Below are 15,743 nucleotides of genomic sequence, written 5' to 3' on the forward strand. Positions count from 1 at the left end.
CTCTTTACTATGTACAGATGCTTCCTATGACGCACAGAGCAAGGTAAAACTGTATGTAGTCAGTTTCAACAGTGAGTGTGCAATCTTTCAGCGCTGAGTGGATGTGTTTTGTAAGTTTCAGTGGTGAGAACAAGGCCTTTACAATAAGTGGTCTGACAGAGACATTTTTGTGGCTAGACACAAACATAAAAAACAACAGTAATATTTCTCAAACTGACCTCAGAACTGACAGAAATGCTTTACCTCCCCTTTGTGCATAGATCCTACAGTAAATGAGGAATATAAATAGCATCCTTCTAATCATAACCACCCCACTCATTCCCCCCAGGCCCTCTCTATTCAAATCCCCAGAGATGTTCAGAGAGAGATCAAGCGCTGTTGTGTTTATTGGTGGGTCTGTGGGCACTCTCTGGTGGAAGTGGGATACTCTTTACAAAGGGGATTTCATTTCATTGGAATTCAGCGGTAACATCGTTAGAAGGGCTCAGGGATGGGATGGGGTGCTGTTTAGTGTGGTGGGTAGTTTAAGGGGAAAAGAAGGTTTTATGTTTCTGTTGTTGCTGTCAGTGGAGGGAAGATAGGAGCAAAAAGGGGGATGGCTGGCATAAAGCTGGTATAGAAGAAGGACTTTCACTTAGTACATTTCAACCGCCATTTTAACAACTGTCATTGTCCCAGGAGTCCAAAAGCCTTTTTAGAGGTGGGACGAATCTCCTGCAGAACCAGGAGAAAGAGCCTGTTGATCCAAGAAGAATGAGGGCCAGGGAGACAACCCCCTCTCCCTGGTTTCTTATATTTGTTTTTTATCTGCCTTTTTTTAGCAGTTTTAAAAGAAGCACAAAAGGGCTTGTCGGTAGGAACAAATCGAAGTGAAAGGATTACTTCTCAGCAACGTTTTGTGATTTTTGTTTGATTAAAAGCCCACCTTTCAGTTTGTTTTAAAGGGGCATTTAAGGAGAAAGGCTTATTGGTTCTTCTCCTCCATTTTACAGTGTGTTCTCTTCGTGGTTCTTCTCCTCCATTTTACAGTGTGTTCTCTTCGTGGTTCTTCTCCTCTGTTTTACAGTGTGTTCTCTTCGTGGTTCTTCTCCTCCGTTTTACAGTGTGTTCTCTTCGTGGTTCTTCTCCTCTGTTTTACAGTGTGTTCTCTTACTGTAAAACGGAGGAGAAGAACTTCTCTTTTGGCTCAACCAGTCCTTGTGATGTCAGGAAAAAAAGAGGACTAGAAGTATAAAGCTGGTATCCATACCAATTTACTCTGGTTTACTTAGCTCAACAATAGAAGTGGTGGGGTAGGGCTTTAGCTAGACGACTTTGCAAATAAGGATAGTCAGTGTTAGACTATTCTCCATATGACTTTAAAGCTAACCCCTCTAACCAAAAGATGATTTCACATGATTCACATGCTTTTTCACATCAAACTGTTTTCTTATTATTATTGAGAAACATGAGATTATAATTCTCATCCAATAGTTTGAGTGGTCCATTGGCCATTCTCTGAGACTGAGACTGGTGGGAGTGAGTGTGGGTATTCAGACCTGTCACTGCCAGCTGCAGGGCAGTCAGTCTGCTGGAACTCATGTCACGTCCAGGGGTCAGCCACCCCACTGCTTGAGAGACAGAATTTAAATAACAAGGGCTGAGGAATTGCCAACTGTTTAAAGCCCTTAAAAGGTCAATGCAGAATAATTGCATTTGCTTGGCTGGTGAACAAGCTGTCCACACTTGGTAGAATTTGAATAAATTCACAAAGAATTTCAATGAGGAGTCCAACTTTTTATATCTGAGAGACATTTGTAAGATGTGGAACGTAGCCAAATGTTACAGGATTCACCGGTTCTAAATGGAAGTTTCCAATGGTAGGCCTAATCAATCATTGTAAACTCAGAAGCCTGCTCTGTAACCAAACCCCCCAAAAATCACAAGGATGTACGTATAAGTAGCCTAAATATAATCAACATTTATTCAATTAGGCATCCTCTCTTGTAGATTGTGAGGCTCTGATGACAATCACAAACAGGCCAACTAAAGCCAGATAGGGTTGTTAATTATTCAAGCCTACTTGAAAAATGCTACTTTTCACCACCACCAGCTGCAGACAAGGTGCTAACTGAAAACATTAGCAATGTCCACCTGCTGCTTTCTTAGAGTAAAGCTTTCACTCTTATCTGTAACTGCCACGGGACTTCCCTGATAAGGAAAACCATAGGATCTGATCCCCTCCTTAATCTCCTCCAGCTAATATGACTTCTTTATTCAAATGTATATGTCACATGCTCACACAGCAACATATTTTTATGTTCTATTTACCAAAGTACTATGAAGGCCTACCTGTGGTAGATTCAAGAACAATCAAAGAGCCTATAGAAATAGTTGTAGGTTAAGGCAGAATGTGAAAACTTTGGCGGGCAAGGAATTCAAAAGTAACAATGGGTTTACAAAAATGAATTTCACACACACACACACACGCACGCACGCACGCACGCGCGCACACACACGCCCTCCAAACGGGGGGAGAGTCTTTTCTCAGCGTCTCCACAATAGAGCGCAATGGCACATTACAGAACGCCCATGAGGCGTGGCTAGCTTGGTGGGTAGCTTATAAAGTAGGGCTAGAACAAAATTGCATTTTATTACAATAATGCAGACGCACGGGAAAGTTGTTTGAGTTCTTTGTTCATTCTGGAGAGAATTACTATATGGACTTTAAATATACGTGTTTCTCAGTATACAACTACATGTTGTAGTTTTGAAATATATCAACATGTCGAAAAGTTATGGTAAGAAAACGGTTATCTCTATAACCAGTGCAGGAGTCACCTGCCTTCTGTTGCTCTTGGTGGTCGCGCAGCATCAAAGAGTTCAGGTAGACGAGGTTCCAAACCAGAGAGAGATGGGGACGCGCTCACTCCAGAGCATGGACACCGTGGCTACGGACGGAGTGAAGGATGTTCAGCAACAGGTCAATTCGGATGCGCAGGCAAAAAAAGGATTCTCTGCGTATTTTTCCAAGTTGACCCGGGGACGGAGAGAGGCGGACAAGCCTGCAGGGTCCGCTCAGTCAGCGACAGATGCCTCCCCCGCAGAGGACATCAGTGCAGATGACATCTTTATCGCTGTCAAAACCACAAAGAAGTTCCATCAGTCTCGACTGGATCTCCTTCTGGATACCTGGATCTCTAGAAACATGCAGCAGGTAAGCCAACAATACTACATTATTATCAGAAGAATATGGTTCATTTGACATCTTCCATGGACAAAGTCTAGAATAAAACAATCACATATTTTCACTAGGTTTCCTTTAGTAGGCTTAGGCTAGGCGATTTACCATAGCACACAATGCTTTTACAAAAATGAGCAAAAGGCCTAATCTTCTCCCACAAAAGATGCTTTACAACAAGCCACCAATGAGAGTTAAGTGTTACTGCTGACCCACTGAAACATCTGTCCCACTCATGTCAGGTGAGATGGGTGACAACTGTTTGATTCTGAACTGTCCATGTTACCCTCTTAATTATTCAGAGTTCCTTAGGCTCTGTCACTTTGTATTCTGCCTTGAGTGATGCCCCTGAGAACATAGGGAGCAGTTTCAGGACTCTGCACCCCCCTCCTTTTTCCCCTCTCTCTATTATCCCGCTTTCTCGGGTGTCCCTGTGAATGCCCTGGTGTCTCACAGCAGCAGCTCCAGTGCTGTCCCCTTTCCAGGGCTAACAAAGCGTCTTTCTGAAGGGGGAAGAAAAGCTTTCCCAGCCCCCTTGTCTCAGCCGCTCCATGGGAACGTGGGAGCTGAGTCTGGGTCAAGCAGCCAAGGGATGGTAAAAACGGGGGCTTCGTTAAGGGGATGCTTGGGACAAAGGGGTGCATCTATAGGGAAGTTTGTGCTGGGAGTAGCACGCTGAGTTTGAAAATGCAGCCCTGAGAACCAAGCTCTTTTAGACTGGTGCACAAAGGCACTCACAGCCATAGTCGAGAGGAAACAGAGGCTAGTCAAAGTGATTTTATCCACTACCCAGAGTTGTCACGCATATTTTTCAAAAGTCAATTACATTCTCTTCGGGCACAATCACACATTCTTTATCCACCTTCTTTTGAGAACTCTTCTCTCCATCCCAAGCCAAACCCCACTCTGTGTTGGGTGTTTTGAAAATGGCAAGGTTAGTCATGGCAACACTGTCTCTTTGTATGCAGAGGAAGTGGGGTGAGTTGAGTCTGTTGCCATGAAAATGGAACTTTGAACACATAAGATGCATCACATTATCAAATACAGTAGCCCATTCAAAAAACTCCCATTACATAATGGTCTGTGGTGAGTTTACTACATCCGATACAGGGAAAGTCTATCTGACACCTGTCCTAGTTCTTAAACTACCCCCCCCCCCCCCCCCCCCCATACTTCAGGACAGGTTTATGCTCAGGAAGATGGGCTGTCAATAGAGTTTGGGGAGTAGCAGTTTACATGGCCATTGAGTGTGTTGTGCTTACTGTAGTGGATGATGTAAGTTAACTCTCTCTCTCTGAGATGGGTTAACAGCAGGGTTTAATCAGGCAGCTGGTGGGAGCCAGTGCAGGCATAAAGGACAGCCTGGGCACACAATACAAATGGGAGTTCCTGGAGGAAGGCCGGCAGGTGGCCAGAAGTTAGAGAACAAAGGATGGTTTTAATGCCAGTCATAGGAATCAGGTCATTCCCAGCACATAGGGACATCACCCAGGTTAAATGATAATGCTCAACTGACGAACACCTGTGGAGCTCAGCTGACTGAATCCAGTTGATCATGTCTGTAGCTGGTATCTGAAGCTGGTCGAGATATCATGCCATTCTGCCAGCAGGTGAGGCCTGACTAGAACTGTGCACTGGTTCACTGGGCAGATCAGAGCCCTGATTTAGTATTTCCAGCACAGTTCCCGTAAGCCAACGGACTTGCTATCAGATAATGTTTATATGTAAATAGAGAGGGTAGATCCAATCTGTGATTACCATGATAGAATTGTGCCTGTGGCTTACTGTGTCTGGCAGAATAATATATCTGATTTAGTATTATGGTCAGATGTTTGTTTTTTATTACATCAAATTAAAGATGTTATTGGGGGAAAAAATTATTTGGTTCAGAGAATAGTTGTAGTGAAAGGCCCAATTTGTTTTTTTGTGAGTCATAAGTTAGTGAGTAAGCAAAAGTACTGTGACGTAACATGATAAATACGATGTTTTTTTTTTTTTACAACTTGCTATTATGCACGGGTTGTTCAAATAGTAGGCACTTGTTTCCTGTGTTTCAGCAGATTTCCCCCCTGGAACAATGCAGCTTCCCTAGTGAGTGAGCCTCAAAACAATGAGAGAACAAACTGTGCAGCAACAGCATTCTCTGGCTTGTAGTACTCTGGGCCCTGCAGTACATAACTAGCTACAAAACACAGGTTGAAATCTAGCTCTAAACTACACATCAATGAGCATTATAAAGGTATTGACTTTGGTTGTCTGGACAGGACAGCTGGTAGCCTGGCAGTGACATCATAGTGGTTGGATATGCATTCCATTTTTAATTGAGATTATACTAATTCGCCAGCACTCCCAAAATGAGCGTCTGTACGTCTGGTAGTTTGGAAGAAGACTTGGCTCCATTGTTGAGTTAATCAAATAGCCCTTCACAGTATGAAGGAATGAGTGTGTGAATATCCAGCTGGTCAGAGTGGGAAAGTGTCATTCTGTGTCTGTAGGTGGCCTGTTCTCTGTCCTGTAGTCCACACTTCAGTGACTTCAGTGCAGTGCTAAAGGGAAGGGAGAAAGCGGCATGGTTGAGTGAGGGGGTGTAGGTGGTTGTTGATGGAGGGAGATGAGGAGTGGGGTGTAGTCCGTGCCCTTCCTTCCCGGGGATCTTGAGACAGCCAGCCAGGCACCATGCTCTGCTCAGACTGGGCCGTGCCAGGCCTTTCTTTAGTGGGGAGGAGTGCAGTCCCCCCCCCCCCCCCCCCCCCCCAACCCCAGCCCTCATCTCACATCTCATCTGTGGTTCAGACAGTCATCATAAAAAAAACAGTTTATTCTCCTCACGGGACAGGATTTATCAAACTACGGGGGTAAATGAATTAGTATTCCGTTTGAGTGACTACTTTTCTTTCATGTTTCAGTTAAGACAAAAGCCATTTAGCCCTTTGTAGACTTCTCTTTTAGTTAACTGCTGCAGCTGTATGCAAATACCAGCAAACATAGTTAGAATTTACCCAGCGGAGGACTTTAACCAGCATGAAACCCCCCGGCATTGTTCTATTGAAGAGGGCCAGCGTATGGGGTGGTGAGAGAGGGGGGAACGGGGGGATGGGTAGGGGCTTGAAGTGGGGGTGAGTGACCACACACAGATTTCGATTTTACTAATCAGCAGTGAGACCCCCCCCCCATCAGCCCCTCTCGACCCCTTTCTGTCAGTACCCGGGCCGCTCTGGCAGCTGCCTCAGTGATTAGGCTGTCCATTCAGCGGGACTTAAAGCAAACAGCGCCAGCCTCTGATCCCTTTACCAGTGAAACCACCACCCTTCCTTAAACAAACACAGGCCCAGGGCCTTGCAGCATCCATCGCACAACATCTGCTCCCAGTTTGTTGTGCAAACCAATCAGATAAAGCTTTGGCACCGATGGCAGATAGTGCTGAACTGTAGAAATGGGAGGGGAGTTATTAGAAAGGTGAATATCTTTGCCTTATCGCCCTCTGGCATGAACTCAGCCAGCGCCACTGTTAGGATACAGATCTCAGATGGCTGTTGCTGCTCAACAGTCAGAGGCAGCAATCAATTAGTGGGAATGTGGGGTTGGTTCAGTTGTCATTAGCTGTTGGGAGGTCGCGAGCAGCGAGAAAGGGAAGGAGGGAGTGGGGCTGAGTGGGCGCTGCTACCTGGCGTGTTGGGGCACGCGGCGGAGATAAGGCAGGTGCTGTCTCACAAGAGGGGAAAAGTAAACGGGCAACGGCAGACACACGCACACAAACAGGCAACGGTAGACACAAACAGGCCATGGGGGCCCTTTCATCAGCCCTGTCTGACTGACTGAGGGAGGGCTGCCTAGCACCTGCTAAGCCCTACCCACCATAAAACAACTCCTAATCCCTACCTGCTCTTTTAAGTGTGCCACTGAGGCTGCCTTTTGTTGTTAACTAAACACCAGCCTGCAGTATTCTAACCTTGACAGCTTTATTCTTTGGCTGCTAAGACCTTACTCTGTGTCACACAGGTGGTGCTGAAATGATCATTGGTGATGTCCCCATTGATATCTGTATGATGGCCATCGATTTATATTCGTAGTCTAGTCAACATGTTGGAGCTAGGGAGTGGGTACAGATCTAGAATGGAATTGGGTCTTAAGGGTGTTGGGGGTCAGTGGGGGTTGGGGAGGGGGGGGGGGGGTGCCTCCTTCTTTGTTCCATGTCTGGGATACTTTTGGGGGGCATGCACAGTTGCTATGGAGAGAGGGGAACATTGCATAAGAGGCCTTTATTAGTGGGGCTTGTTTAACGCCATGTGTTCTCCACATGCATAGAAGACTGCTGATAGATGGTCATCACACTGAATTCGATGTATGGTGAACAAGGACATCAGACATACTGTAGTTTGGAATCCAGCTGATTCTTGTGCCACCACTTGTTCTGTGAGGGGCTTTGATTTCATGGATTTCCACTCCCACAATGTGATCTGATGTGTTTTCCCTCCTTTTCAGACATACATCTTCACAGACGGAGAAGATGAGGAGCTGAAGAAGAAAATTGGTGAGTTTTGGATTTTCTTTTGAAACATTTTAGTTCTCATTTTATATTTGTTTTAACCTGAACAGTAGCTGGGATTAGTTCACCATTAAATGTCCAGATTTGATAGTGATAAACCAAGCCCCTATTTGAATCCCCATGGAATTTGTTGCTTTGAGCTCCTGGGACATGCAGTCTTAGTGGCAGATGGCGTTAAACTGTGTGAAAAAGGCTCTAACAGCGCTATAGTTACAATTACTTGCATTAGCTAGCTTGTAAGGTACTAGTTTGTAACTCACTATCTCCTCCCTCATTGTTCCTATAGGGAGTCACGCCATCAACACCAACTGTTCAGCAGCACACAGCCGCCAAGCTCTATCCTGCAAGATGGCTGTGGAGTACGACAAGTTCATTGAGTCTGGGAAAAAGTAAGTGTCTATTTAAAGTGATGAATTTACCCAGGCTGTATGTCATTCTAGATTTGATAGTGATTATTGTTCTAATTGAAATATTAGAACGCTTTAACAATGTTTTCCCCTCTTAGGTGGTTTTGTCACGTGGATGATGATAACTACGTTAACACGAGGACTCTGGTGAAGCTGCTGTCCCACTACCCCCACACCCAGGACATGTACATTGGCAAGCCCAGCCTGGACCGGCCCATCGAGGCCACAGAGAGGCTAGGAGACAACAAGATGGTAGGTGGACTTAGCCCTCCTGGCTTATAACAACTTTTCAATTGGTTATTAAAAGTTTGAGATGCTTCAGAAGGGTTGCATAACAACAACCTAACATGCTCGTGGTCTCTTTTTTTTCTCCATTTTATTTTCTTCCAGCGACCAGTAAACTTCTGGTTTGCTACTGGGGGAGCCGGCTTCTGTGTGAGTCGAGGCCTGGCTTTGAAGATGAGCCCATGGGCCAGTGGCGGCCATTTTATGAACACGGCAGAGAAGATCCGTCTGCCTGACGACTGCACCATCGGCTACATCATCGAGTCAGTGCTGGGGGTGCCTCTGACCCGCAGCAACTTCTTCCACTCCCATCTGGAGAACCTGCAACAGGTGTCCAGATCTGAACTTCACAAACAGGTGAGATGTGCACGTTTGTCCGGCCGTCGTTTCTGTGAGAATAGAGTTTCAGCATTTATCAGAACTTATTGGGCATGGGTGCTAATTTCTTTCTTGTATTTGCTTGTTCCAGATCACATTGAGTTATGGAATGTTTGAGAACAAGAGGAACATCATCAATATGAAAGGGGCTTTCCCAGTGGAGGAAGACCCATCAAGGTGAGACATTACCCTCTGCATGACAACTAATACACAAATGGCGATCCTACTCTACTTGAACTATCTTGACTGTAAAGAGGGTATATCTTTTTTTCTCTGTTAATCTAACCTCCATGTCTCGCTCTCTCGCTCCTTGTGTTCCAGGTTTAAGTCTGTGCACTGTTTGTTGTACCCAGACACCCCTTGGTGCCCGCTTCAGGTTGCCTACTAGGTGACCGGCTCCTTTGGTATCCTCGTCCCCGCCGTGCCTCGGTATCTGAAAGGCTGGTGGGGACCCGTGTTTGGTATCGGACTGTGATGTCACTGTATTTTTGTTTCAGTGGCACACGGACTCTGATAGTTTTACTGGGCTGCTGTGCGGCCCGCCTTGGGACATTTCCTTCCTGTGTGGTGTCTTGGCTTCCTCCCCTGGCATAGGGGCAGAGGAGCCAGGCAGGCACTTAGTAGGAAGGAGCTTTCAGCATTATGGCTTTGCAGGCAATCAGTGCTTTGTTTTAAATGTTGCTTGTAAATGTATTTGCAATTCTTATAGAATACACTACTTATATATCCAAGCCTTTTGTCAGCTTTACATGATTCATTTGTTGAATTTCCGCTGAATTATTTCCCTCATTGTTCAATTTCTTTTTGTTTCTTCTGGGTTTTGGAAGCCATTCAAGACAATCCTTTTACCTTCTATAGAAATAATCAGACGGTCAGAATTTCTGAGATTGTGGAGGAAATGGTTTTCATTTGGGGATTTTTGGTTGTAGTTAATTTTTTTGTTCATCTCAGAAGACTCCGGACAAAAACAATAATATGAAGATATTTTGGTGCTTTTTGTTAATGATTTGTCAGTGTTATTACTAATATGATTTGAGCTGGCAGAAGGCAGTTTTCCGAATGTGCCGTCAGGTTATAAAATCTGAGGTATATCAGGAATAAGCACTTTCTCCCTTATTGATAGTTTTAAATGAATGAATTGACGTCCATAGATATGTTTCACAGCTGTGTCAAAACCAACAGATGTAATAACATAACCCCCAAAATATCAATATCTCTAGATTTGATTGTATTTAAGAACATTCCTTGCATTTGATAGAATCAGGGAAAATAATATATAGCAAAGATATCGATTTTTTTTTTTCTGTTACAATCAACTGTTGATTTGTTTGAACATAGTCTTGTTTAAAAATTGCACAGCTGGGTTTCAAATTAACTTTTGCTTGCTCTTGTGAAGTAGCTAAATTACCTCCAACTCTTCCACTGAGAGTTTATATTTACATTACCATCTACACATGTAATACTCTCTGATACTTTTTGCACAAAATGGATTGATGGAGAGCCATGTACACTAGTCTAACTTATTCCTCAGTGAGTATGCGGGTTGGTTTTGTATTGAGCTTTGCAAGAGCAACACCAGTGTTTACACACACAGAGGTGTTCTTCCTCTGTAAACGACCCATATTGGGTAGGATTGTATATGTTAATTATAAAGCAGTACTTGTGTACTGTGCCTTTTTTGTTGAAATGCTAAATGTGTATATTGCGGATTAGAATGTAAAGGATTTTGATGACCTGGACAAGTTTTTTACTGCTTGTTGTAACTGCGCTAAATGGCTGTTATTTATCCTCCAGTATCTGGATGGTTCTAATGTTTGCTTCTCAGGGATTACGATCAAATCCTGATGTTATTACCATAGGAACCACTGTGGTGCCTGAACATGACGCTTTGAAATAAAGTTGGATAACCACTGAGAAACTATTTTTGTTTCGTATTTTGTTTTCTATGACATTCCATTCATAGCATGAGGTTACAGATCTACTTCTACATAAAGGTTAGAATGGAATAAACCATACTTTTTTACAGATAGTGTTTGTGAACAAAATATCAGCTTATTCAATCACGTCATTATTTAGAAGGGATGACATAGGGTGTCATGACTTGCCATGATTTTATGTAACTGTGTTAGAGGGCACACCCAGGCATGACGATTTAAAAACTATCATTGTAAACTCAGTCATCTCTGACAACCATGCCAAAGAAAAAGGCTGACTAGAAATGGCAATGCCCAAATTCTTATGTACTCTGTCTAAAGCTCTGTGCTCATCTCACTAAAGCATTTAGGCAAACAACCTCTCCCAGTGAGTCTGAATGTTGGCCGAGGCCCAGCGTGTAAATTATAATGTTAATGGGACACACTTAAAAGCCACAACTCGGAATTAATTTATTAGTCTACAACACTGGGTATGGGAAATGACATTGTTGCGATTGAAAAGGATTGTGAGGAATTAACAGACCCGCAGTGTGGAACCACAGTTCTCCATGTGTCACAATCCTAATTCCACTGATGTTGTGATCAGACGTGACATTTCTGTGTGTCTGACAGACAGAGCCACCGCTTTTCTTCAGACAGAATTCTATGCAGAAGACGGAGGACATCACTCATCATAGTGTGACACCGAGCCTTGGGAAAACAGTTTGGCAATGATGAATTGTGGGTAACGCATTGTACCCCTCTTACAGTACATAAACAGTAGCCCTGCCTGATCTGAAAGATATTAGACCCAACAACGTCCATCACTCAACCAATGCAGTCTCACCTATAGCATAGTGCAGAAAAGCTTCTCAGAAGTTTTCAACCGTCTAGGTTTTGAAATGACTGACCAAGGTAATGTTTCTGTAACCCTGTGAGTCAGACCAGACTTTAGAGCCAAAGCTGTACGAGATCACATAACTCTTCAATTAAGGATTTGTTATTCATATAAAACCTTTGTTTTTCTAAGTGAAAGATCAAACTGCTCTCGGTGCCGAAGAAGACATGTTATTATGAGGACACATCCGCGACTTACCACTTAATTGTACAAGAGTTGATATACTTGAGCCATGTTGATGCTGTTCACATGGGTCCAGTGCCAGTAAAGAACACCCTACTTCCTCTACAGTCATGATACAGTTTCACCCAACTAATAGCCACTGGTTAAATGGATACGGTTACTAGAGTGATGGCTTTAACATGCTTGTGTCATATAATACATTTCACCCTTATTTCAAACCTCCATAAAGATTGGGGGGGGGGGGATTATCATTTCATGTGTCACTGGAGAGGAGAGAGCTTGATGGCAGATGTCTGTTTGAAACGGAGCTTCAGACACAAAGGGCCTGTAACTTTTCCCACTACATATCACCAAGCCAAGCTATGATTATGGCTTTGTGGCCTGGATGTTTTCTCTGGTAATTTGTCTCACATGCTCAGCTTCACTGACGGGTCCTTCATCCCTTCGCATGAAATGTTTTCTAAATGGACAGATGACTGTAAATGTAAAGTGGGTGAGTCAAAAGATTAAAATATGCTTTGATAGGACTTCCATTCAGTGGGACTGTAGCCTGAGTGTATGAGACAGACAACCATAGACGTGTAGTTACAGACACAACAGCAGGTGACAGATGACAAACAGAAAGACATGTAACTGGTGAGAGGGTTATCAGAGAGCAACAACAGGACGCTACAGCCCTGTAACCTCATCTCTTCTGGTGACTAGACATAATGTTGAAATAGAACCGGGGGTGTTGTTGTGCCACATCTTGTTATCACTGATAAAGATTTTAGGAACCAAACCAGTCCACTATCCAAATTCTGTTTTTTAAATGATGAATTGTCCACATAGTTGTTGTTTCTGCACACAATGATGCCAGTCAACACTCAATCTCCAGTCTTCCTTGTGTTAGCTTCTCCAGAATCGTGTCAGTCAAACTGTCTGCTCTCACCCTAGCCGTACTTGTGGCTTTAACCCTGGGCGTCAGTCATCATGAATAGCTGATGTATCTAGTCTCTGTCTGTCTGCTCTGCCACCCTTTTAATGATAGTTAGTTCTGAGAATTCCCATGTGGCAGTTGACATGAATTCATAAGTACTTTAAACACACATGGACTTAAGGTTTTCTATTTGTTTTGACTGGTTCCCCTCCATTTCAGACGCTACAGACTGTCTGAGTTCCGCCTTTTCCCAGACGGTCCATTTAATGGGTGCTTCCTGTCTAAAAAAGCTCCCAACCTACTTGATAATGTGTAGGCCAATAGAGCGAGTAGGATTCCAAACATTACAACTATATTTAAATCATGAAATCCCCCCCCAAAAATGTGCAATGTAAAGGCCAGAACAACTGGTGCCTTGATAATGAAACGTGAAAGCAAACCTGTTAAACACTTGAGGTAAGGTAGTTGACTCACTCTGACTCATTTGGTGGACACACTCAACAGTTAATCCAACGATCATTTTATCTACAGAGAAGTGTCAGAGATGGCTATAGATGGTGATGACCTGGAACTGTCTGTATCCTGGTGCTAAGACACTTTAACACCTCGGAGAATCTACAGCCTCATAGATGTTACATCTCACACCTCCCTGCTTGCTGTTGGTTCAGATGTGTCAAAGTACACACGAAAAGTATGTTTTATCAGGGAGGTCTGCCTTGTTTTCATTCATACCCACTGGGCACACACTGGTTGAATCAACACCTTCCACATCATTTCAATTCCATTTTTTAAATATAACCGTTATTTCACTAGGCAAGTCAGTTAAGAACAAATTCTTATTTACAATGACGGCCTACACTGGCCAAACCCGGACGACGCTGGGCCAATGGTGGGGCAGTGGTGGTGTGGATTAGGAAACTCCTGCAGTGATGTTCATGGTGAATCCTGGCACAAGGCTAAAATCTGGCGAGGTATGGAAGGCATCCAACATTGGAACAACTGCCAGGAGACAAACATTCCACAGCGCGCCGGGGATTGCGGAGACGCTGGTGACTCGCACGCTGTCACCGTGGCTTTCCCCTGCAGATCACCCACCCAGCCAGTCTCCAATTAACAACCCACGGTGTCTGTAGGATTAGGAGTGGCAGGACGGTTCTGTATAGCCCCACTGGGAGGGAGCACTCACAGCAACTGGCTGAGGGCTTAATCCGCTTTCTCAACATGTACTCAAAAGCTGTAAAGGCTGTCTTTACCATAATCCAGGTATCACATATCTCTAGAAGTGAGGGCTCGCTTGAACTACAGAGTGGCTATTATTTGTGAAGACAGTGTCCTTGAACAGACTATAGTGAAGATCCAGCCTTAGAGGAGTGCTGCAGGCTCCTCCCAGACCGATCCATCCATATACCGTAGCCTCTTGAAAGGTCCATTGGGTAAGGTAATACATAAGGGACCTTCTACAGTGTCCCACAGCAGGCAAAACAGTTCCTGTGTGTTCAGCCAATAGCTTGATCTCACCCATCCATCCCACATTGACTCGGAAAGGCCGTGCCTGTAACTCATGATTATTGAATAATTTGATCTGAGTGCTGGGCAATTAATTCCTGTTGGCACAAGCTGTAATTGAATTATCCATCAACAGTCTTATAGTGACAATGATAATGTACTCAAACACTTTCCATGACATTGTCCTAATTGAATCATTTGAATTATCTGAAAACATCCACTTATTTCATCAAAGACATGAAAGGTTGTCCTGCCCATTCCTCACTCATATACCATCGCTGCCCTAGGCCAAAAGTACATTCCTACACTTAAAGAAACATACACCGAGTATACAAAACATTAGGAATATCTTCTCTGTCCATGACATAGACTGACCAGGTGAATCCAGGTGAAAGATATCTCTTATTAATGTCACTTGTTAAATCCACTTCAATCAGTGTAGATGAATGGGAGGATGTAATAAATGTATCACTAGTCACTTTAAACAATGCCACTTTATATAATGTTTACATACCCTACATTACTCATCTCATATGTATATACTGTACTCTATACCATCTACTGCATCTTGCCTATGCCGTTCGGCCATCGCTCATCCATATATTTATATGTACACATTCTTATTAATTCCTTTACACTTGTGTGTATATGGTAGTTGTTGTGAAATTGTTAGATTACTTGTTAGATATTACGGCACGGTTGGAACTAGAAGCACAAGCATTTCGCTACACTCGCATTACCATCTGCTAACCATGTGTATGTGACCAATACAATTTGATAGGTTAAAGAAGGATTGCGTCATTCAGAGGGTAAATGGGCAAGACAAAAGATTTAAGTGCCTTAGAACGGGGCATGGTAGTAGGTGCCAGGGGCATCAGTTTGTGTCAAGAACTGCAGCGCTGCTGTTTTTTTTTACCACGCTCAACAGTTTCTCATGTGTATCATGAATGGTCCACCGCCCCAAAGGACATCCAGCAAACCTGACACAACTATGGGAAGCATTGGAGTCAACATGGGCCAGCATCCCTGTGGAACGCTTGACACCTTGTAGAGTCCATGCCCCGACGAATTGAGGCTGTTCTGAGGGCAAAGGGGGAGGGGTACAACTCAAGGTGTTCCTAATGTCTGGTAAACTCAGTGTACAAGGGAGCTCCACTGTGAGGGAGGAACGCTAAGTCCATTATACCTGGGGAACAAGGATTATCTCGTGAAGTCAGTACCGTATGCCCTGGGGTTTAATACTCTTCCCACTCCAGTGTTCTACAGTGACAACATTGGCACCTGCAGGGCTGTTGAGTGATGCTTGGGCCCACACCCTCTGCGTTAACGTCCTAACAGTAACACCATCAATCTTGATGCTACTCTCAGATATGCAAATATCACTGTCAGCTCTTACACCCCAGGTTGTGTCACGTAAGACATGCTGGATGTCGGGGAGATGAAGACTGATCATCTTTACCAGTTGAACACTAGGTTGACACGCCTAAA

The 15,743-nt window shown here is 43.9% G+C and overlaps 1 protein-coding gene across 1 annotated transcript; it reads left to right on the top strand.

The window, feature by feature from the left end:
• Positions 1-2,654: 2,654 nt before the first annotated feature.
• On the top strand, positions 2,655-10,755 carry LOC120034371 (beta-1,3-N-acetylglucosaminyltransferase lunatic fringe-like). Its single transcript, XM_038980900.1, has 7 exons — positions 2,655-3,196; positions 7,703-7,751; positions 8,053-8,155; positions 8,272-8,425; positions 8,564-8,815; positions 8,928-9,013; positions 9,158-10,755. Exons 1-7 carry the CDS (start codon positions 2,765-2,767, stop codon positions 9,222-9,224), a joined length of 1,143 nt encoding a protein of 380 aa, XP_038836828.1. The 5' UTR covers positions 2,655-2,764; the 3' UTR covers positions 9,225-10,755.
• The last annotated feature ends 4,988 nt before the right edge of the window (positions 10,756-15,743 follow it).

This window comes from Salvelinus namaycush, chromosome 41, assembly GCF_016432855.1.
Source record: "Salvelinus namaycush isolate Seneca chromosome 41, SaNama_1.0, whole genome shotgun sequence".
In the NCBI taxonomy this organism is placed as follows: domain Eukaryota; kingdom Metazoa; phylum Chordata; class Actinopteri; order Salmoniformes; family Salmonidae; genus Salvelinus; species Salvelinus namaycush.

What these genes read in the sequence shown, in the direction of transcription:
- LOC120034371 (XM_038980900.1), top strand. Translation starts at nt 2,765, where the DNA reads ATGTCGAAAAGTTATGGTAAGAAAACGGTTATCTCTATAACCAGTGCA. An exon ending in GGAGCTGAAGAAGAAAATTG is followed by an intron (nt 7,752 to 8,052) that starts GTGAGTTTTGGA and finishes TTGTTCCTATAG; the next exon opens with GGAGTCACGCCATCAACACC. An exon ending in TTCATTGAGTCTGGGAAAAA is followed by an intron (nt 8,156 to 8,271) that starts GTAAGTGTCTAT and finishes TTCCCCTCTTAG; the next exon opens with GTGGTTTTGTCACGTGGATG.